At 32.9% G+C, this 23,963-nt stretch overlaps 1 protein-coding gene across 3 annotated transcripts in view; it reads left to right on the top strand.

Moving 5' to 3' along the window:
* RYa-R (RYamide receptor) overlaps positions 1-23,963 on the top strand; it is a 297,458-nt gene that overhangs the window by 166,792 nt on the left and 106,703 nt on the right. For all 3 annotated transcript variants that reach the window (XM_074133712.1, XM_074133711.1, XM_074133713.1), the window contains one exon: positions 14,647-14,845. In XM_074133712.1, the coding sequence (XP_073989813.1) occupies positions 14,647-14,845 (199 nt within the window). The remainder of the gene's footprint in view (positions 1-14,646; positions 14,846-23,963) is intronic.

Below are 23,963 nucleotides of genomic sequence, written 5' to 3' on the forward strand. Positions count from 1 at the left end.
AGTTGTTAATATGTGGGTTTGATAAATAATAAAACTCGCTAAACTTGTAAGTAACCTGATTTATTAACACATTAACATTACTAACATTAACATTTACTAACAACTGACGCTATTCATTACATTTACCATTTACAACAATCACAACAGTTTACTGTTACTTACTCACTATGTAAATACACCATAAAACTGTTCCACGACTGACTACTGGTCCGCACTGCACTGAATTGCGCTAGACTCAACTGCACAAACAAAGCTCTACTCAATAACTGGCTAACTCTGAAACACACCACAACACTGACTCTCTCAAACTGTCACTCACTAACCGGCTCATCGACTAACCGACTAACAGCCCAACTGGCTTACTCTACTGAACTCCGACTCCCTTGGAGTTGGAGAGAGTTCTCCAACTGTCTCTTCCAAACTGTGTCGGCCTCACTCCAACTGCGACTGCCCCACTCCAACTCCGACTGTCTCACTCCCACCTGCCACTCACTAACTGGGAAAACACACACTGCCACCACCACAACTAGCGGCCGCTCGCTTGGCTTTTACACAGTGGTGGACCGTTATAGACTTCGGTCACTAAACTCCCAGATCAATCTAGCCCTTTCTTCTCCAAATCAGGTAAAGTCTGGCCTATTGTTTACACAGTGGTGGACCGTTATAGACTTCGGTCACCCAACTCCCAGAACAATCTAGGCCTTTCTTCTCTCCTCAGGTCAACTTCGTTACAACATAAAATTCTGGAGCGAACACTTAAATGTCTCAAAGTTATAATTCATAAACATTTTTCAAACAAAAAGTATATTTGAACCATATTTATTTCTAATCTATATTATACAACTTGTAAATCCTAAAACTAAAATGTAAACTTCAAATTTAATTTAAACTAAAAATTTACTTTATACTTGATTTTAGTCAAACATTTTACCCTGCTTTAATAGTGTACAAGAGTTTGGAAGTGTACATGATAGAGAAATGGCACTTCAAACTTTATCCATCACTTCACCGAAAAGTGTTCTTTTTTTTTTAAGTATAAGTGATAAATTATTAGTTATTAATCGTTTAAATAAAACGTAGGAGCTTTTTCTTTTATTTGAGAAAATGTAAACAAACTAAACAAATCTTTGCAGCAAATTGGCTCTTGCAGTCATTCAGTTTTTTGTTTTTTTTCGAAATCGGAAATATTTTGCAAAACGAGGAAACAATTTCTGAAAATCCTTGTGGCAGAGAGGTGGAAGAATAAGTTTACCAAAGTTACAGGTAGCCTTGATGATGTTTTCATTACGTGAGGCAAGGTTGGCCAACAAGATTACAGCCGAGTGATGGATTGAACTTCAAGAAACGCTAATCAATTATAGTTTTCATTAAAACTGCCAGATCTTTGCAGCTAGAATTCTGTTGTAAACAGGAAAGGTTGCTCTTTTTAGAAGGGCCTATACCTCCTTAAATTTTGTGTACTTTTTGCTGCTGCAATAATTATTTGAAGTACTGATCTATTTTACTTATTCACTCTCTTTTATTAATTATTCATTCTACTTCAGCAGATTCGTCTATCTTGTTTGACTGCTTTACTTTGGTTAGTCAATGTAACAACTGTGGTTTATTGTACATGAATTATCTGTTGTGACGTAACTCACTATTAGCCTCGAAGGGTGAGTTAACTTGAAATGTTTTTCAAAAAAGAATAGATTGCTTTCATTAACTTTTATAAGTATTTTCCAGTAAAAATGTATCTTTGTCCGATACAATATATTGGTGATCATAAATAACCCTAAAGTAACCTTTAACCCATCTCAGCCTTTAGCTCTGAAATAATGGAAACAATTTGCGGTTACAAAGCTATTCATCGGAGACTTCCGCAATACTGCCTTGAGTACAGCAAGGGAGTGAGTGATTAAATGGCGGATTCCTACCTAAGGCTTGTTTTACCTCAAACGAATCCGATTTCTTCTAAGAACTTCTTATTGTATAAGAAACATTTAACTAGTCTAATTATTTTAGGAGGTCATTGCAGTGTACAGTTCACTCCTCAAAAGTGTACCATCGACTAACGCTCTCAAGTCTATAAACAGCGTTCATATGGTATTACTCATTTGCTCGCAGTTTTAGTGTAAAACATTTTATTTTTTTCTTGAATTTTTGTGTAGAAATATCTTAAATAGTCTTTCAACATGTGGTAGTGTGCCAAAGAGAATACCTCGCATGCCCTGCACTGAAGAAATATCCTTCTATAATGCTCGCCAACTCCAGGATATTCTTTTTTTTTTTTTTTTTGTTAATAAAAGGGTTTAATAATAACTTTTCGCCATTTCTTTGGCTTTAGCACCATCTTGTAAGTCTATGCCTTACTTCCTGTGAAGTTCTTTGGCGAAACTCAAGACCCGCAATCCTAAAAAGCTTAACAGTTCGTCTGCCCTTGGCGACTAGCTATTCTAGTTTCTCAATCAAATTTTGGATTATCTGTGAAGCTGATATTTATTTATAGACATTCCATTTTAAACTATGCATGTATTTTTCATTCTACTAGGGTAATAATACAAATACTCCGATTGCTGAACGATATCTGTAAAATAATTGTTCCATTTTCCAAGACCTAGAACTCTATAGCATGGTCTTATCTAAGTATTATAAGAAGGCAAACTCTAACGTCCTAACCGATGATAATCCCAGCTCACTCGCCTCCTTCTTCTGGTATGAATGTATAATACTAACCAGTAGATAGCTCAGCGAGGATTAAGAACATTAAAGCCCTAAGCACTAAGATATATATGAGCCCCCTATGTTATAATTCAAGAGATAAACAAGAATTAAGTATAAAATGTAATAATGTTAGTTTATTGTTCATATATTTCCACTTTGTTCATGTAAGAAAGGTTTTCTGCTAAAAAAAGAAAACAAATAAAAATAAGATAAGGCGTATTTTTCAAGGCAAGCTTTACGTCCAACTAATAAATTAGGCATCATGGACGGGAGCGACTAGCGAACATTCTTTACAATGAAGTTCTCATATTAACCATTAAACGAAATCTTAAGGCCCAGGCCTTGGATCGAACCCCGTAACACAATACTTGTTAACTTTGGTGGGCATCGCCAATCAGACCTTCAAAATAAAGTATTCGTAACTTTACATATATAAGATCCAGTTTCTTTTGCTGCGTAATTGCCCAGATTGGACTGATTTTTAATATACTTCATCCAAGAAAATGAACACAGTGCAGTCTGTGACCTTTAATATAAAAATATATATTAGAAATATGCCTTCTACAAATATTTTATGACGTTCAAATGCCTGAATCAAAGGTTAAAAAGTAAATCTAAATTAAATTCTGAATCGATGATCCCTCATAAGACAAAGTCGAGCAACTCTTTCTTGCTGTTTCGATGTATATTTATCTCTAGATAGTTTAACATTCGGGTTTAGTTAAATTATTGAAATATTTATGAACAAAAATCAAATTTTAAAGATCTTCGCTCCCCGAGTGTTTTTAATATTGTAAATATATCTTTGATACGGTTTTAATGAGGGGCATTATTTCAATTAAAAAAAAAATTCAATTTCAGGCAAACCATTTGCAGTTTTGCCAATTTTATAATTTATGGGTCATTATAACATTCAAGTATGGAAACTTTCTGTGGTACCTTGTTCTTAATTGATTCCCTAAATGTGCGCTTATTTTGTGCTTATATAAATCCACTTCAGAGAGGATCCATTGCAAGAGAGGATGCTCCCTTTCATTTTACGGATTCATTTACCACCACAGATAATTTTACGCAATTAAAAAAAAAATCAGTTCAATTATTATTGATTAGTCAACACCCAAAGCCTTTTCAGCTACCAACTTTTTAAACAATGAATAATTTTCGATAGAGTGAAGGAACACAATTAAGTTAAAATACCTAATTTAACAATAAGTCGATTAAAATATTTTTACAAAAAGCAGTTTACAAAAATGCATTTTCACGGTTGCGAGAATTTTTACGGTAACTGAGCGCATACTGGTCTGATATAAGAAGAATTAGCCCGTGAAAATGCGTGGCGTATAAAACGAAATTCTCCTGCGTATTGTTTTTCATTCCATTATAAAATGTAAATTTATGAAGGCTTTATATAGTGTACCATTGGGTGGTTTGTCCTAGAGCTGCAATATAGAAATAATTTAGTTAATATCATTTGAGCTGACACTATTTTTAATAGCCCTTGTTATTAAATTTTACATTACATATTTTATAAGAAAATCTTTTATATTTTGTATCACTCTTATTACTTTTTTGGTAGAACTTGTCCTGAAGGGCGTTATATGTCTCAGATCGGAGAACTAATCGAGAGTAATAGTAATAGGAAGGGTTAGCTGAGTGGTTAGCGCATTCGATTCCAACTTTGAGATTCAGCTTCTTGGCCCTTAGATTTTCTCTTCCTAGGAGCTTCTTGCAGCTCACTGTCCGACGATGGGCAGTGATTTCTTTAACGAGAGAACACGGAGGCTGGCAGTGCACCGAAATGTACTTCCGTCTTGTCCATAACACCTAATTGGTAGTTGAAAGTAGCCGCGACTGAAAAAGCGATTACTTTAATACTAGAGTGTAATAATCGAGACTAATAATTAAAACTACGACAGTTTTACACTATTGTCGACGCTACTCACGAAAGAACCAAATACCATACAATAACCACTCACTCTGTTTTTAAATAGTCTTGCAATTTGAGTTTTGAAGTGAACAGAACGAGGGTCCTTCTCCTCTATTTTGTGATTTGTGTTTCTGGAATTTCCCCTACTTGGGATTACTTCCTTCACAGGCTCTCCCCTATAATTTAACCTTCTCCATATCCTCGGCCCAAACTTTTGCGAAATATAATTTCGCTAAACTTATAGCGAGTCCTTTCTGTACAATTTCTATGTCATCAACATATTGATCAAATCATTGTAAAACTTGCTCAACAAAATACCAATCAAATGCAGTCTAAACATATTTCAATTTACTAAGAAATTTTCTTTTGGATTTTTTCTATGAAACAAGTTGTTCAAGCGTTCAAAATATTGTTTATAGTTTTATAAAGTTGGAAACAGTAGCTTGATTTTGAAAGGAAAATACTTTCACATAAACTTTTTGATCTATTCACTTACATTGGTTTATACAGTTTCCGCTCAGCTAACTCCAATATTGTTCTCCAACCACAACCAGATCAATATAGCTGTGTGCAGTTCTTCTTGCAATTCAAACAGTAGCTTTCTTAAAAACTGTTCTAGACACATATTAAATTTAGTGTTATATTCTTAACACTAACTTAGTAGTAGATCTTAGAAGTTTGTACGCTTCAATTACACTTTAATTGTACATTAAGTGTAATGTATTTATTAGGCAATAGACTACCAAGAGTAATTATTAATCGCAGTAATTATTATTTTTTTAAAGCATACGGTGCTGTGGAGAAAGAAAATTTTATTAGCATAATTTAATATACATGTTCTAGATCTTAAACTCAAACTCAAAACGAAATTCCTCATTTTGAGTTTATAAAAATACTTTTATAATTTTGTTTTGTTTCTAATTTTTTATGTTTTTAAATTTCGGCTGTTTTTATTTTCATTCGATTGGAATGTGTATTTTTAGTTTTAAATTCAAGTTTTTATTTATGTTTTATAAGGTTTTATTTTGTTGTATTTAACCAAACTCCATTTGTATAGGGTAGAACCCTTAAAACAAATAAAATTATTCTATTCTATTCTATTCTATTCATGTTCTAGATCTTAATGAAAACATAGTAAATATTTTGAAAGCAACGTTGTTAGTGATTATACGAGTAAATAAATTAAAGGTAGAGTAGGAAGATTCCTGCAGCAAAAGCTCCTGATGGTATAAATTTTATCCGTGAACTTAAATGCAAACTAATTTTCAGACAGTTGGACCTAGAACCAAATCATTGAGCATAAATTATTGATTTTTAGACCCTGATATACGCCATTTGTACGCTTTGTGTTCTTTTCATTAATTTTTAGGACAGACACAAACCACTCATCCAGTATTTAGAATAAAAATCTTTCAATCCATAACTTTACAGATCATTCCTTTGGTTTTTCCAAACCTATTGTTCCATCTTTAGCCGGCCTTAAATATAACCCGTCATTCCATTAATCATGAACAGTTGTTGAATGGAATATTCAACAGACAACAACACTAAAGAAATCTCCATTTTGAATTCCACAATTTTATATTTCAATTCCCAAAATAATTTCTCTTTTTTTTTTTTTTTTTTTAGAAGTTTTTTTAATTTTCTTTTAATTTCAGCTTCCAAATGTATCTATCACAAATCATGGTGGAGGTTTTCTCGGACATCATCTATCCACTTTTCTTTGGATCTGCCCTTACTTCTTCTTCCTTTGGCTTCCCAGTTTAGGGATTTCCTTAGCCTTTTTTGTAAAATGGCCGACCATTTAAGTTTCTTTTCCACCATCTTCTGTAGCACATTTTTTGGAAACTCCCGTTTTCTTTATTAACCCTTCATCGGGCTCAATATTTTTGTAACAACATAGGGCGCAACTAATCTGTGAGATTAATGACCCAATAGCTGTTAATTTCATCAAAAATGTTTTGGAAACGTATGAAAAATTTCAGTTTAAGTGTTTCTTTAAAAAAAAAAACTCGTAAAGTGGAACAGAACATTAATGTGAATAGAGAAATCAGTCATCCCTAATTTTGAGGTGCACATATTTTGTAAATATACGATAGTTTATTAGCATTATTATACAAGAAATTTTTTACGCATTGATGCCCGCTATGTTCAGAAAAGCGAAAGAATGACCATGAACCATCACCGAACGTTTCTGTCAACGTTGTCACAAACTATACCAGGCAAATGCCATAAAATACTGTGGCTCCCTAGTCCTAACACTAGAAGTAGGTTTTTTATCCGACAATTTGGTTACTTTAACTGTACATACGCACTCAAAATCATCCGCTTCTTGATCTTCTAAAATTTTTTAAAAAAAAGCTTGTTTAGTGTCCGAATCCCCTTCTCTTCCTTCTATTCAATATTATTCAATAAAAGATACTCGTTGCAAAAGTAGTCAATAAGTAGAAAACTGTCTTTTAAATGATAATATGTAGGAGTACCTTGTAACCGTTTGATAAGAAAACTTGAAAAATTTCAATACCCACAAAGAATAAGACCATCGGGCGCCACTAATCTGACAGATTACGCGGACGCTAAGTGACACCACATAACTCAGAGTAAAACACCGACAGGCCGTTCGGTTAGAAGAAGGTAAAAGAGGAAGCTACTGAGGGCCATGGCTCATTCTAAGAAATACCTGAGTTTCTATCAACAAGAAAATGCCATCTTCCTCCCACAGATTAAATGCGCTCGATGGAGGGTTAATTACTCTTTCAAGCCTTGATATTCGAGCAGCTCTCTTCACCAGTGATCCAACTCGGTGGTTAGAAGTTTCGAAAAAGTACTAAATAAATGGTAGTTACAAAATAATATTTTACCCTACATTTTTCTTCGAGAAGTTTCTTGGTTAAATTTCACAAACGTTGTTTATTGAGGAATTCTTAGAATTTAGCAACGTTACGTTTTATCCCAGCCCACTGGTTTAAGTTTATATTTCCACTTTGACATTTAAACAAACCCAGGACGTGATCTGGTGCACAAAATTGAACGAAAGCGTAACGTGTGGTTTATCAAATAACACCATTTGTGTTTCAAATTTATAAGGTATTCTCTGTTATTGAATAAAGCTGTGTATGTGTCTATGTTTGTAAAGTAGTCGAAAACTGATACGAAGATGAATACAAATGAATCTATTCAATAACTGGTTTTAGAAAACTTATGTATCCCCTTGTCGGTAAGAGACACATTCCTAACTTCATTAATTTGCGTGATGCGGAAATGGAATAATATTCCATTACGTAATGGCGTTTGCCTCTTTAGCAAACACAGCAGCCATCTAATAAATGAATAAGATACACAAGTAAATAAAAGGATACCTCTTGAAAACATTCCTTTTACCGCCATCCGAGCTTTTTTTTTATAAAAAGTAAAATGTTATTTCATTTGGTAGCTTTGGAAATTTAAAAAAAAATAAAAAAATCAGTCACATGACATTCTCTTACAGCAATGACGTAATAATTAATTCATTACTTAATTTGACCCAAAAATAATAATGCTAAAAATCATAAATTTTATTAAGTAAAGAGCATTTCGACTCATTTTTTTCAAATCTGAAAATTTGCTTACATATCTACATATTTCTTTTCTTATTAATATTACATAGGTGATGAGCACCATCCATGGACCCTCTTTTCGGAGTAATTAATTCTTTAAATAAATAAATTTGTTTAGCGAAAACTAAAATTAGTTTATATGCGTGATTTGTTTTAACAAATGACGAAAAACGCGTGCATACAGAAAGACGAATTTATAAAAAAACACTTTTAAGGATTCAGGAGACTTTAAAATGGATAACTATCAATGGAATTCACACTCAACAATCTGCTTGATTAAAAGACCTCATCTTCTAGCAGCATAAGGAACAATCAAAAGTTATAAAATAATACAGAATTTATTCATAATGCTGCCAAAAATACTGTTGGAGATAAAACAGATTTGTAGATACAATTTGTACAAAGTTGGAGATACAGAATGTAATCAAACCTACAATTTCTTTTTTTCAGTTCTACATCCTTATTCTAATTATAGTTTTAATCTTCTTGCAGTTATCAAACGAAAAGTTAAGGACTAAAATTTCCTTAAGGATGTGCTCTTATTTGACATTGAAGTTCTCTGTCCTCCTTTTTTGGGGCCTTCAGATTCAGGATATGAACCTACGCGAATACAATGTCTTTACAATAAATGAATACAATATCACTTACATACTCATATTTTACGAGACCTGTGAAGCTAAAATGTATTATTGGTTTAATGGGTTCAATTCTCGGTCTTAGGCCTCGGATTTTATTTAATGGTAAATAAAAGAAATTTATAGTAAAGTATGTTTGCTAGTCACCTCCGTCCATGATACCTAATTTGGTAGTTGGACGTAAAGCCCCTCTGAAAAAATAAGCATTACTAAACTATTCATATTTTGGAACAAAATGCTCCAACAAATCTTTATATTTAAGAAAAATCATTGAAGCCATTGTCGAGAATGTCGGAGTTTTACGGAAATGTTCGAAATTCTCTCGGAATAGGGTACCATTTAACTTTATTTTTGTTGAGACTTTTGTTTGCAAAAACACATTATTTATATCTGTAATACACTAGTATAGTAATAGAATAGAAAATATTAAATCTCTATTACAATAAATATGTACAAAAATAGATAAATATACGAAGTATCAATATACTAAACATTGTAACCTTCATAACTAGTGAGGATAACAAGAAAGGTTAAGGTGTAGGATAAGAATGTAAGGAAAAAGAGGAAAAACCTGCAGTTAGTGTACAATGTTAGAGAAGGATGTGTTTTAGTGTTTTATGTCTGTACGGAATAGAAGGATCGTAGGAGGATATGTCGCGGCAATTATGGGTTAGGATGGCAGTCTAGGATGGAATGGAGTTTGAGCAGACGATATTGGATATAGAAGTGTACGAGGGGATAATGGACGCATTCTCGTGGAGTGAGTCAATTCTAGTGCGTCGTGGTGAGTCTGTTGCAAGTCTGAGAAATTTGTTCTGTGTGGTCTGGAGTTTTTTGTCCATAAGTCAGGCTCCGGGCGGAGCAAGCGTAGAGCAACATCGGCCTAATGACTACTTTGTAGAGGAGTAGTTTGTTAGTCACAGTCATTTTGGAGTCACGTGAGAGAAGAGAGGAAATAATAGTCATGTAGTCCAGTTTGCCTGAGTTAACTTTGTCCTGAACGTGTGTAATGAAATTCAGTTTGTTGTCCAAAGTTAGGCCTAGGTATTTATCGTGGGTAGACCACGGGATCAGAGAATTATTATGTCTAACTATTATAGTTAAGTTTAGTAATATTGTAACAGATATTACACTAAAAAAGGTTTTACATAATAAAGATATTCGAATCAAATATCTGACGACAAAAGATCTTCTCTAGAACCAGCCGTAAGTTCATTAAAACACTCAACTACTTGTTTTGTAAATTGAAAAATATTCATTAAAAATTAATACAAATGTGTTAATATTGATTATTTATGTAAACAGTAATATGGAAATCGGTACGGAAACTTTATATGGATAAACTGGTGTAAACATAATGGTAAAATATATTTCTGTGCGAAGGAAACTAAGAGAAACAGATACATGTGGCCACAGACCCAAGGTGATGTAAGAGTAGAGCTAGTTGGGTGTTAATGTATTGTAGAGATGTGGTAAGTTGCTGGGATGTTTTCGGAGGAAAGTTTGCTCCAAACTTTCTTGTTGGCAGTGTGTCTTGTATATCTGCCTTAGTAATGGGTGGAACATTAGGTAGTGGCTCGCCTCTCCAGCCAGCTGTATTGTTGTCTCGTTTACATTTCTCATCCAACTTTATCAACATACTAAACCTAATATGTGTTAAAAGTACGTAGCCGCTGACGAAAACCATATTAGTTTTTTGTTATGTAAATTAATTTCTGGTTAATTTTAATTATTCTTTCGATTCCTTCAATTTTATACGATTCTTTCAATTGGGCAGTTTCAATAAGATGATACAGGTTGGTGTGATCTCTCACCGAGGTAAGTTGTTTTCAAAAAAAATATCCTGGGGACCAGGGCGGAATATGTTGACTACCAGAGGGTAGACGAATTGGCCTGGGGTTCTAGCAAATATTTCATATGCCCTTCCGCTGCTTACCCGAGGGCTCTTACCAAATCAATCTTGGATGCGAAGTGAATTTGATTGATGGTGTGACTGCCATACTACCCACCAACTCATCAAAGGTTTTGCTTGACTAACCAATAAACACCGCTTCAAGTCCTTTGTCTTCGCAAGGACCCCTCCACAGGATGTTGAGGAATGTGAAGGCGGCTTTAGAGTCTGCTCGCAAGCATTTGGCTTGCACATGTGCTCGGATCAATCCTTACCGGAGGATATTACAGTAGATCCGTTTGGATCATGTGGGCCATTTGAACTCATAATAATTGTTTATTTTTAATGACTTGAAAAGCGCCTACAAAGTTCAAATTTAAAGAAGGGAATTTGAAACATTAGAGTACAGAAAATTAAAGAACTTATCATCAACTTAGTTTCAACCTCAAACATAAGTGTAACAAAAAGGCTGAGGTTTTTTTCCAGTCATCTCTGTAAACGCTTGCTAAAAAACTTTGTAGGTAAAGGAAAATTTGACAAAGCCGGCTAAAGAAACATTCTATTTACCCTGAATTCATCTATCATTGCAAGAACAACGAGAAAAACAAATAAAGTTGTGGAAACTATGCTATTTTCACCCGACAGTATTCGAAGGTCGCTAAAGCGGTTCGCATAACAATAATAATCACAACAACTACATATCATCATCAAAGAATTTGAGGACCTATTATATCGTACATGGTGATCCATTTAAAACGCACCAATCGCTAATAACTTTTTAGGAAAGCGGAATTTCGAAAAAACCCACGAAGTAAACTATATGTTTTTTTGAATTTAGTTTTCAAATTTTCCACTCCCGACGCTATATCTTAATTTTTGGCGGAGTTACGGCTAAAAACCTGATTAAGATTTCATAAGGACCACTGATTTTGACAATGATTGTGAAAACTGCATAAAAAACTGTGAAAAATGACGTTAACCCCGTTTCGATATGCTTAATATTTGTTGAGATATTTAAGATCAAAGTTACAATTTTATCTATTCGTGATCGGTTTTCAATATTAATTTTCCACCACAAATACACGTTTTGAGAGGTCCTCTGACTGCAAAAAATGTTATTTGTGACGCAAAGAACAAAAAAAATAATAATAGAAGATTTAAAAAAATGTAGTGTAATGTAATGGTTGTGGGCGTGTCAGGATAAATTTGTTTTATCATCAAATAAAAGCAACCATCACATCATTTTAATGTACCCAGTATACAAGACTTCTTGACCGATGATTACGGTAAGAATATCTTCCCGTATTAGATACGTATTAAAAGCTTTATAACAATAACGCTTGTTTAACAAAACAATTGGTCAGGAATGCGTGAAGTTTATTAAGAGGTTTACTTGGCAGAAGTGATTATTTATTTCTACATAATATGTATCTATTGTATGAAACCTGTGGTATATTCTTTTGCAATATGTAATAATATTAAAAAATGTTGAGAGAAGTAGTGTTATAATTTTTCTTTGTATTTTTAAATTCAATTAATAAAGAATGATTTCTCTGTTCTTAATCAGTTTTTTGTTTATATTTGATTTTTCTTTATACTTTCAATTATGTATTTATATTTGAACTAATTCATAAAAATTTAACAGAAAAGTTGTAATTAATGTAAACTGAACTATACTTTTAAAAGGTGCCTCAGCAATTTTGATGAGTTGCTACTTATGTATGTAAAAGATTCATGATATATCTAATCATGAATTTGTACATTAAATAATTATTACATTATTGTACATAAATAATTAAACTGCGTTTATCACCGAAATAAAAAAATCTTTTCAACAAACGGATGATACAAAAAGGAGAACATATAAGGGAGCAAAGAAGTACAGGACTAAACGATGCTCACACACGCGAAGTTATAATTGGGTCGAAACTATTAAAGTTGTGTGATTTGAGGGAGACAGGCAAACGAAAGTACCATTTTAGGGATGAGCTGCTCGCCATTGTGCAATAATTGCTCTATGTAACATCCTCGTTTTGATCAGACCCCCTATGAATTTTGAGAATTACTGCTTTCAACATATGGTAGGAAAGTAATTATTTACTCATCTGAATTTTTTAATTTCAATCCGCAATTCTAGTTACACAGTTTATTGTTGAATAATATTCTTCATGAATGGTGACTTGTAAATTATAAAGAGGGTGAGCATAAGCTGAATAAATAGTGACCTTAAAGATCTATTTTGACCCCTTAAATGAGTTAGTGTTTGTGTAAAAATAGGTTAAATCTACTGTGTTAGTGAGATAAGCTCGACTTTGCTGCTAAACCTGATTAATTACGCACATCAGGACCCCCTCCAGTCACTTCTGCAATGTGTGTTGAATGTTTAGGATGCCTGTGTAAATGCTGTTTCCAGTTGTTAGACTAGGAATGGACCCCAAGCTCTCTGAATACGTTGCTGATCAACTACCTCCTAGTGAGTAAAGTTACAGATTTTTAAGAAAATTGGTGGAGTTACTCTCAAGATCATCATAACCCGGAAATCCATCCGTTAAATCCAACTTTCAGCTGGATTTTTTTTATTTGCGTTTATTGTGCTCCAATCAGCGCGTTAGCGCTATAAGTAACAGTGATAACAAAGAACAGTAGAAGTAAATGAGCGGAGAAGTTACCCAGTGATAACACTCCAAAACATTATATGGTTAGTCACTCTCTTCACTTGAGAGGAGATCACGAGGCCACTGTCTTTTAAGACGTCTTGTCCGGGTTGCCAGAAAAATTTCTTGAAGAAAGATTTTGAGCTAGAGGATTTATATGAGATTGCAGGCTGAAGTGGAGTTTTCTGTATCGTATTTTAGCAACTTGGGTGACAAAAGGAATGTTAAGGTCAGTGTGTATAGTCCAGATTAGAGACATAAAATGGATCGTTTACGATAGTTCGAAGTATTTTAGATTGTAGCGATTGAATCTTTTGGAGATTGGGGCGTTTGGTTGAACCCTACAGCTCTATTCCATACGCCCAGGTGGGTTTCAAAATAGAAGTACAAATCAGTCTTTTGTTGTCCAGAGAGAGAGTTTTGATCTATCGTCGAAGAGTCCTTTAAGTAGTCGATAGAGTCTGTTCAGTTCTGTTCTTTTTAGTCTAGTTTGGGGATTCCAAGAAAGTCTTCGGTCTAAGTAAAGCCCAAGGTAGCGGGCTACGTTCACTTCTGGTAGAGGTGTAAGGTTATAGAAGACTGGAGGAAGAGTAATGCGACGAAGAGTGAAGGTGATGTTTTACCACTTAGCTTAATAGTTTCCAAACCTTAAATCAGAAACATTGAAAAAATCAGGACAAAATATCAGGTTTTTAATTTTTTGAGATAATTTGGCCACTCACAGACTTCCCTCCCAAAAAAGTGAAGTAAGCAATTCCTGGAAATCACTTTTCTCACATTGCATTTGCGTGGATTTCATAAATTATCCATTTAATTCTAAAACTGGGATGTTTTCTAACAATTAAGATTAATGCAGTTTTTTTAAATTATCAATTCTTACATAAACTTCTCCACCAGATAGTGTTTATATCTTTGTAATTAGATCGTTTGCTTCAGATCTCTCTTAGAAACATAGCTTGGTCATAAATTCTTTTGCTTCAAGTTTGGTGCTATGACCCGCAAAGCAGTGGGACGATTGTTATTTTGTTTGGAGGATCAGAACGCGAAAGTTCTTTCCTTTGCTAACAGAGTTCACTACAAGACAACCTTCTAGAAGTCCTGTTTTACCAAGAGTTAGCAGATCACTTCCACGCTTCTTATCCTCACTTTCTCAATTATCACATTCACTAGTTTTGTAATATTTTAAAAGAATTTTATCAAACTATTTTCCATTGATTTTTTAAACTTATGTGTTTTACAGATGTTTATGCGTTGAACTGTGGAGATCTGAAAGTGCCAAACACATTTACTCCTACACTTTATTAAGTGTACAGTATATGTTACCACTTGCAGTACTGCTCTACACTTATACAAGTATTGCTGTGGTTGTTTGGGGCAAATCTACACCAGGAGAAGCAGAAACTTCGAGGGATATGCGCATGGCTAGATCTAAGCGTAAGGTAAGTGCCAGGAAAATTGTTTGTATTGTCTAATAACAATAAAGAAAATATATAACAGGAAGAGAAAAAGTATTACGACGACTGGAATATCACGAAAACATTCTGGGTTCGAGGCTAGCTACCTGCCTTAGATTTTCTCTTACTAAGAGCTTCTCACAACTTATGCTACTTACTTAAAAGAAAAAACTGATACAGAAATAAAATAGTACTTTTGATCGACAATAAATCAGCCAACAGGAGAGCTACAAGAGAACGAGTTGTCTAGGTTTGTTGGGTGTAAGGAACCCTGTTTAAAAAAACCCTTGAAGGGAGAAGAATAATGCTTGAAAAAGGGAAAATAACACAATCATTTGGCCCACTAATGTTGCTTTTCAGAGTTAATCTTTTAAAAAAAATAAGATAAATGATAACTAATTTGAGTTATACTCCATAATTTAGTAGCAAGGGGATTTCCAAGGCGATTTCAGTCATCATTTGCAACAAGGTAGCATAGATTATCTCAACTTAGAAAGATAAATATAAGTAGCTTTAATAAAAATATATTTTGCTAGAAACAGGACTAAGGGAAAAGATATAATGTGATTGATATACTAGGTAACATTCTAAGTCTTGGCCTGGATTTTATTAATGTGTTAAAATGAGCAATTTAGGTAAAGTATGTTTAGGTATCCATTTTCATAGGCTGAAAAAGTACCATTATTTTATTTTTTTTTAAATATATTTCTAAAGACGAAAAGAAAACTGGAAAAATATGGTAGAAAATGCTATTATTTTGAGAAGATTATATTTTTTTACAAAATCCGATTGTTATATTTATCATCTGCTTTTTACAAGTTGCCGATATCGGTATATATATCAATAAGAGTCGCTTGTCGATGAAATATTGTTGGTAATGTAATAATAGAATTCTATAAAGAGTTTATTGAATTTTTGCTTTATTAAAATGTCTTACTCCTTTTTTTGCTTTATTAAATTGGCAACCTGAAGGAATAAATTTATTCCTTACATAAAAAAAAGTATCTGATTTATTCGCTATATTCATCAGAGTAAATTAGGTTTTGTTTCATAACTCTATTTATTACCAACTTGTAAAGTATCCAATAAAATTGATAATTGTACCGTTATTAGCGAGCCAGAAAATTTATTAGATGATTACTCAAAAGAAAAGAATCTGATGAATCAACTTTCAATAGAAAATAAATAACTTGTTGGTCAGTTGGTGACTGTACACGGCGAAAGACTGTCGGCAGTTTGTTGAATTAAAATCCGCTGTCTACTGTTTGTTCAGGCTAACTATACCTACCACAGAAACCATGTTGAGATCCTGAATTTTAATTTTGGTAAAGGATGAATTGGAAGCTCTTTGGAGGCTTCTTAGCTTAGATTCCATAGAATGTACATTCGTTTAACTATTTTTGAGAGTCAATTATCTGTTTTGGCAAATTTGAGGAAGCCTATAAGTTACCCTTAAATAAAGATGCTACCGCGAAGATGTATACAGTCTTATAAATCAATTTTATAGTTACTAAATTATAATTTAATTATTTCATAGCGTACAGTATGTATGATGTTGTCAAATTTTCTGCAAATTTTATAAAAACACTACAGTAATTTAGTTGACTTTTTATTCCCTTCATTGTGACAATCTAGTAATCGCTGGTTTGCCAGGATGTGTTTATAATTAGTGAGTAATATCACAGAAGCCAAAAGGAACCATCTTTTAAGTTTGGGCATGAATTGTGTGGTAAAAAACATTGGATATTTTTGGGCAGTATTTATATTTAACTGCTTAAAAAATTACAGCATCTTGCACAACTACGAATGACTTGGAAAAAAAGAAATTACTTAGCTTCAAATTGATGATAAATGAATTTCTTGCAGAAATTATCAGTTGATGTAATATTACCTAATAATCATTGCCCTCTGAGCGGTGTTGGTTTTCACCATCAGTTTTTTTTTCTGCAAAATATGTTCAACAATTGAAAAATTAATGAGGTGTTTTTTTTTGTAATTAAGATAATTACAGTGGAAGCAAAGTAGAATGATTACAATAATTTTCTTTTTTGAAATATTTGAAAATAATATCACCTTTGCTTTATTTTATGCATTTTATGTTAGAGCTAAGCAATTCAAATAAATAAATAAATTTAACAACCTAGAAATAAAAATCTAGCATTGCGTTAAAAATTAATTATTATTTTCTGACAATAGTAGGAACCTATTACCACATTTCTATAATTTTTGAAGATAAATTTAATTATACTTATAAATGCTATCTAACTTTTTGCATACAACATTTAATAATCCAACGGTTTTGGACATGAGGTCATTTATTTGGCTTGTATTCATCACGCTACGTTGCAAGAAAAACGAAATTTCTTAACAGAATAATAAGTGAGCATATTTGAATGATAAATATCTGAAAGAATGACAAAAAATCGAAATTGTAATTTACATCTGAAAAACAGTCATGTAAATTGAAACAAGGGCACCTCTTTTTACTACATTTTATCCAAATAAGAAAGAGAAATGATTAATCCTCATTTTTTTTAAATATTTTCCATATTAGACAAAAAAACTCTGTTTCCATGTAACTTTGCTTTAACCTGGAACTTCGCTTAAATTAAACCCTTGGTATTACCCTTTTGAGTGCTGTGCCATGTGTAAAACAAGGGCATTCATCTACCCTAGACAAATTAAACTCAATTTAAACTTGTGTGGTAACATTCAGAGAGGATTTAGAGTGTGACTAAATGATACTTTCTGCGTACATTATAGAATGCCACAGAAACTTCTTAGCAATGATGAGTTGAAGTTATCTGGTTTAACTCTGAATCCAAATATAGATTACAAATTATATTTTCTTGTATTTGGTATTACTAATTTGGATCCTAACTCTTCTTATGTAGAATATAAAAATGAGTTAAAGGAAAAACTAAAGAAAACAAAACACAAATTAATACTTTAAATATCTAAAGGTTGAAATAAACACCAATCTATCATAAATATAGTTTATTACATAAGACATAAGATTCTAACGCCAACACAAGGCCCAACACACATCACACACAGTAATGGAATGGAAAAAGGAATGTCCCTTGCTACCTGCAACTTTATTGCCACCCCTAGCGGTCATCCCTTCTCAGATACCCTCAACCAGTGGCCACTCACAGTCCCAACATTCCAATTTCCCTACACTTATTGAAATTCTTTTAATTTCTCATACTTATCCTACTTAAAGAACTAATTGCTAATATGTTATAATGTAAATACCAAAATATTAAACTGCCTTTCTTGAAGGTTATTTGGGGGAGTTTCTCTGTTTGAACAAGCTTTCTAACTTCATGTTATTGGTTTGAATAATAATAAAAACAAAACTTTGTCTGTTGCTGAATTAGAGAACTACTAGAAGACACTAAAATTTTGGATAACTTGCCAGAAAAATGTCTTAAAATTTTTTAAAAAATTCTAGTACGGACATTTATGGTTAACTACTGTAATGGTTTTTGAGGAGATGTTGGTTGTAGACGTTGTTGAATAAATAACACTTTTAGTATCGGTATAAGATATTATATTTGTATGTGACTGACTGCCAAGGACTCTATACTTCACACTACAAGAACAGAACAGACTGACTGACGTGGCTAAACGTTGTGTACAACTGAAGTCTAAGACTTTGAACCGAATCTTCGAACTGAATATCGAACTGAATATTGAACTGAATCTCAATCTTGAACTGAGTATGGAACTCAATATATCACTGAATTGAATCTCTGAATATCCTCTTTGACTTTCCTCTTGTTCTTATATACCTTCGCCGAGCCTCCCCTCTCTGTGTGCCAAGGGGGCTGACTCTCTCCCTCTGGCTAGAGTGGATGAGTGGTGGGGTTTCACTACCCTTACAACTACCTACAGCAACAAATCTTTAATAAACCATTTCCATTAAATATATACAATAAATAATATTCTTGCCTGAAATAGTACAAAGTTAGATTTAGAGTAGAAGTTGGTTTCAGCTAACTAAGTTACGATGAAAGTAAGCTTGATTATTTTATTGATTTAGGCTTCGACATAATTGACCCTTGTCACAAAAGTCTAGTACGGATTGATATAATTAGGACAATTATGTTATACAATTAACTAAGTTAAACCTATTGCCATTTTACTAGAGATTAATTAAATTAGGTATCTACTTTTTGCTACCCAGTCATAAGTTAGAAAAATATTTACAGAGGATTGGGTAAAGAGGTTTTATTGGTTGCAGATTCTTTTTTTGGGGAGGAAAGATGCAGTTGCTAAGCTGCTGCTCTTTAATATTAACTGGAGGGCGAGGAAGGAATATCTCGGATGCAAGCATCATTTCCCCCATGTTGAAACCCATAGCTTCTTAGAGCTATGTTTGGAACATGTAGCAGAAGGCAGTAAAACTTATCAGTAACTGGGCAATAATAGTAACGAGCAATTTCCGTACTAATACTGTGAAGGCATTCATAATCTATTTTGAAATAATTTTAAAACCTAATATAGATTATTTTTGTACACTTGTAAATCAACCTTTTCATTGTCCTAAGAGAAGAAATGATAGAAATATTTAAAAATTTTGCTATATATAGACAATGTCGGTGTGACTAAATCGAATTTTAACTTATTGTGACGTCACTAATTTTTTTCATCTACTTATAAGAAGTGAACATTCCTCTTGTGGCAAGTGTCTCTAGCTAGCGGACCCTGATTCACCCTTCGAATTCATAATTTTTTTTTGTTTTGTTTTTTGATGGAGATTGGCAGCTGTTCCGAAGGGGCCTCATTGGCAACCAATGAATGCCTTGCATTTATGAAGAATTTACCCTTTCTTATTTTCATGATTTTAATATATCCTCTCATGGTCGTTGTGAGAATGTGGCAGATACATGGACCTAAAAATTAAAGAACTGAGGTTTATTTATGAAAGAGTAAAACATATTATGTCTCTTTATGTTATTTACATAAAACTATTATTTTACTCCATGTAAACATATAACTAACTTGTTAAATTTACCTTCCACATTATTATTTGTGATAGTTTTAAATTATGCAGTATAAACTCAGAATTCAAAATTAACTTAAAAGATCACAACTTGAACGTCAGTTACTATCTTCTATTTATACAGCATATTATAGTTAGTTACTATTATGAATGTATGATTCAGATGACAAACTGTTCTCTACTATAATAGTAGTATTGTGCTTCCACAAAATTACAATTTCATCTAATTAACTGCTCTAACGAATCACAAACCTGTATAATACACCCAGTGAGCTAATGACTTTAATCTAATTTGTGAAGCTGTACCATTTTAGATTGTTTCATATCATTTCAATTTTAAACATGCCACCATATCTACAGTTAGCACGCTAGATCTGTCTTTCTTTTTCTATTTTTTAGTTTCGATCATTTTCTTGATTACAACTCTAAAGTTTTTTACCTAAAAGATCTTGCACATTTTCACCTATAAAATTAATTATCACTATTTATTTTTTATTTTTTTGTAATATACTTGTTACACTTGAAAATAGAATCAAAACGTAAACTACAAATCAGGTTTGGTCGGGATTGGTCTGAGTTTTATTGTCTTTTGGCAATTACTCATTCTCCTCCCTGCTTTTTTGTGGTTCCTTATCCTTTGAGTAATTCTACATCCCAAGAGATTAGATTGATTTTCGAAAAGTTCGCGGCCATATCAATTTGTTTTCTAAGGTTAACTCTTTCTCACTGGTCAGGCTAAAATTATTTTGTTACAGTTATATTTATATTTTTCTTCTTATCCATTAAAAATCCAGCTGCATTTCTCAATCAGGATGAAATAAAACGTCAAATACCCATCACTAATTGATTTAGAGTCCTAATGTACCAAAAAAAAAAGGCAAACAGATCATTACAGATTTAAAGGGAGTAAAATTAGCACTTTACACTTTAAGGTACCCATAGATGGCTATTATACATGTGTAGTCTTCGAATAGAAAAGCAAGTCTACAGTCTACAGTCTTGCCATCGAACTGAATTTTGGATGTACAGGTCCCTTTTCATGAAGTTCATCTACCTTTAAGTATATTAACTCTGCAAAAGCCATAAAAGGAACGGGCATTGTTTAATTCTATTATCTATGGAATACATAACAAGCTTGAGGAAGTGAACACTATAATAATAATTTGATACGATTTCTTTGTTGGTTGTTATCTGAGATTTTTAACCTAAGTATGAAAGAAAGAGGGAGTGATAGCGCCATTAATCTAAGTCATATTTGATACTGAGCAGTTCTTTTGGTGTTCGGTGTTTATCCTATTACTCGTTTCTTTTGACGTCACATTGTGTTCTTTTCATTTTATCTTTTAATAAAATTAAACAAATAATGGCTACAGAAACAATTTTATCCACACTTTTAAGCATCGAAATTTACAATTAAATGATACAATCTTAATTACCTACCCTCTTAGAGTAAAAGATGTACGTTCCAGCCTTCTGCAACCTAAAATTGTATGATACTTTTGGAAACCACGTTTGATGTTCTTCAATCTGAAACTTCATTCTAGTTACATTTTTAAAGTTTTATTTCATTCCTTCATCACAACTTTTCCAGAATTACGCTCATGTAGCCATCAAGCGAAATATATCTTTTCAAACATGCACTGGAACACAGTACTAAATGGAAACTCTTACAAAATTCAGTTTTTCTAGAGATAATTCCCAATTCTTAGTTTTTAAATGTTGTCTACCAACTTGAATTTAAAAAATTAGGAACTGTGATTGGAAAATGTCGTCTCTACTTCCAATTTAATTGAAATATAAACTATTTAATCATTATTACATTCTTTTTATAAACTGATTATAAACTTTATTTTTTCTAAATCATTTTATAGAAACCTGTTTAGGAGGAAAGATAATTTACTAAATTAGCTATTTTCATTTATAAATTCTATTAAAGATTTCTGACAATTTAATCTTTAATCTTTTTCTTCAAGACCAACTCCTGGAAACAGCAAAAAGATATAAACAAGGAAAATAAATATTAATTCAAATTAAAAAAAAAAAATTAGGTAGATATTCAGATTTTATTAGCCCTAATATTTCATTAGCTAACAAGAATCAAGTCGATTTTGCCATCGCCATAAAACGACGGATGCCGTTTTTCTCATGTCCCCAGTGGTAAATATCTACCGGTTAGTAAGAAATCCTGATGCTTGCGAAGATAATCAGTTAGGGAGAGTTTTAAAGTGTATCGTGGGTCAGGCAGGATTTCGTTTTCTAATTCATTCAATTTTAGGACCTTTTTTTAAAAAAGGTGTTAACGAGCGGTGTAAAGTATGTTGTTTTATTATATTTATATATATATATCAATAAGAACTTTATAAAGTACTTGAAGGCTAAATGGGAGTCTGAGCCTTGTTTATGAACTCTCAAATAACTTTTGTAATCCAACTTTTCCATTGTGTAGAGCAGGCGTGGCCAACTTCTGTATACATATACATTAAAGATCAACTTTTTCTCTGAAATATTGGTAGTGATCTACTTATCTAATACTACTTATTAAATACACACAATTTTGTAATAAGTAATTACGGGGAAAAGGGTATTAAATCAATATAATATCCTATTAATAATATTAACTAATTTAAAAATAACTACGGGAAAAATACGGATTTATATTTTATTTTGCTACCCGAATTCCTAACTGTCCAGTGTTTCTAATTATGGAATCATAATTTGGTGCATATCCAGACAAAGATAATGATAAGGAATCTTGAGCATCTTTATCGTCTCCTATCGGCTGAAATCGACCAACAATCACTTCGCGATCGACTTGTTGGCCATACCTGGTTTAGGTCGATCTACAGCATCCACTGCTTTTACCTCTCCCAATGTCATAATTCGAGAAAATAAAGAAGAATACTCTGAACGTTACGATTTTTGCCGCCAATTCAAATCATAAGGCACCAGCTATTCTAGTATTTATTGACTAGAAATACTTCTGAATAACCGTGAAATATAGTCAAGATACTTCTAAAAAATTAATTCTGTGCTTTATATTGATTGTAGATTATATGAAGGACATTAAGCCGAAGTGTTCTGTACAAAACAAACCCCGACAGATGGGCATGATAGTCTTTATTGTTACCCAGATGTTCGATTGACCTGGATCATCACAATTGCAAATGTTAGCTAAAGCTTTGAAGTTGAAGATAAGTTTGTTAGTAAGGCTGATGTACAATGAGCTATCATTGCTGATCATAATGGTCTTTCAAATGTGCTCGTTAAGAGAGATGTCCATTTACTTATTGCATCTCACCTTTTGATCTGTTTCATCAATATCGTTCAGAGCCAATCTTCTGAGTAAGTAATTCTCACTATTTGATCTCAAATAAATGAATAGAGACATATTTTTCAAATTTACTTTTCCGGAAAACGGATACACAACGTCGCAATTAAGCAATATTGTATGTTGCTTTTCTTTGTATTAAACAATGTTGTAAAATAAAGCGTTATTATTTATTTATTTTTTTTTTAATGATTTAAGGCGCGTTAACATCTAAGGTTATTGGCGCCCGGAGCTTTTTTCAGTGCACTGCCGGCCTCCGGACAGTGTTCTCTCGTTACAGACAACCACATAGCTTATCCCTTCCCTTATTATTATTATTATTATTATTATTTTACTACTTACAAGATGACGTTGACTACTGGCCATTATTGTTGTGATATTGCATTATTATTATTATTATTGTTTCTTATTTATTCTTTTTTCCCGACGCAATGACAATTAGGCCGTTTGCGCCGTCTCGTCATTTAATACCTCTCTTGCTGGGATGGTACTTCTCTTCTACTTCCTTTTTTACGGCTTCCACTAGGATACTGGAGCATCTTCAACCTTCTTTAACTCTTTGGCCATCGAATCCCAGTCGACGGACGGTATAGACAATTTTCCAATCATCATATTGAGAACTTATGAGACACTGTAAAGAGGATACTATGCCTAGGTTACTAAGTAGGATACTATCCTAAATAGGATATCTTAAACTTAAACCTACTCGAAGTTCCCTGTTCTCAAATTTGTGATTTGTTTGCTTATTGTAAGTTGCGAACACT

Source organism: Rhodnius prolixus, unplaced genomic scaffold, assembly GCF_049639745.1.
Source record: "Rhodnius prolixus isolate KJV_2025 unplaced genomic scaffold, Rpr scaffold_10, whole genome shotgun sequence".
Lineage (NCBI taxonomy): Eukaryota > Metazoa > Arthropoda > Insecta > Hemiptera > Reduviidae > Rhodnius > Rhodnius prolixus.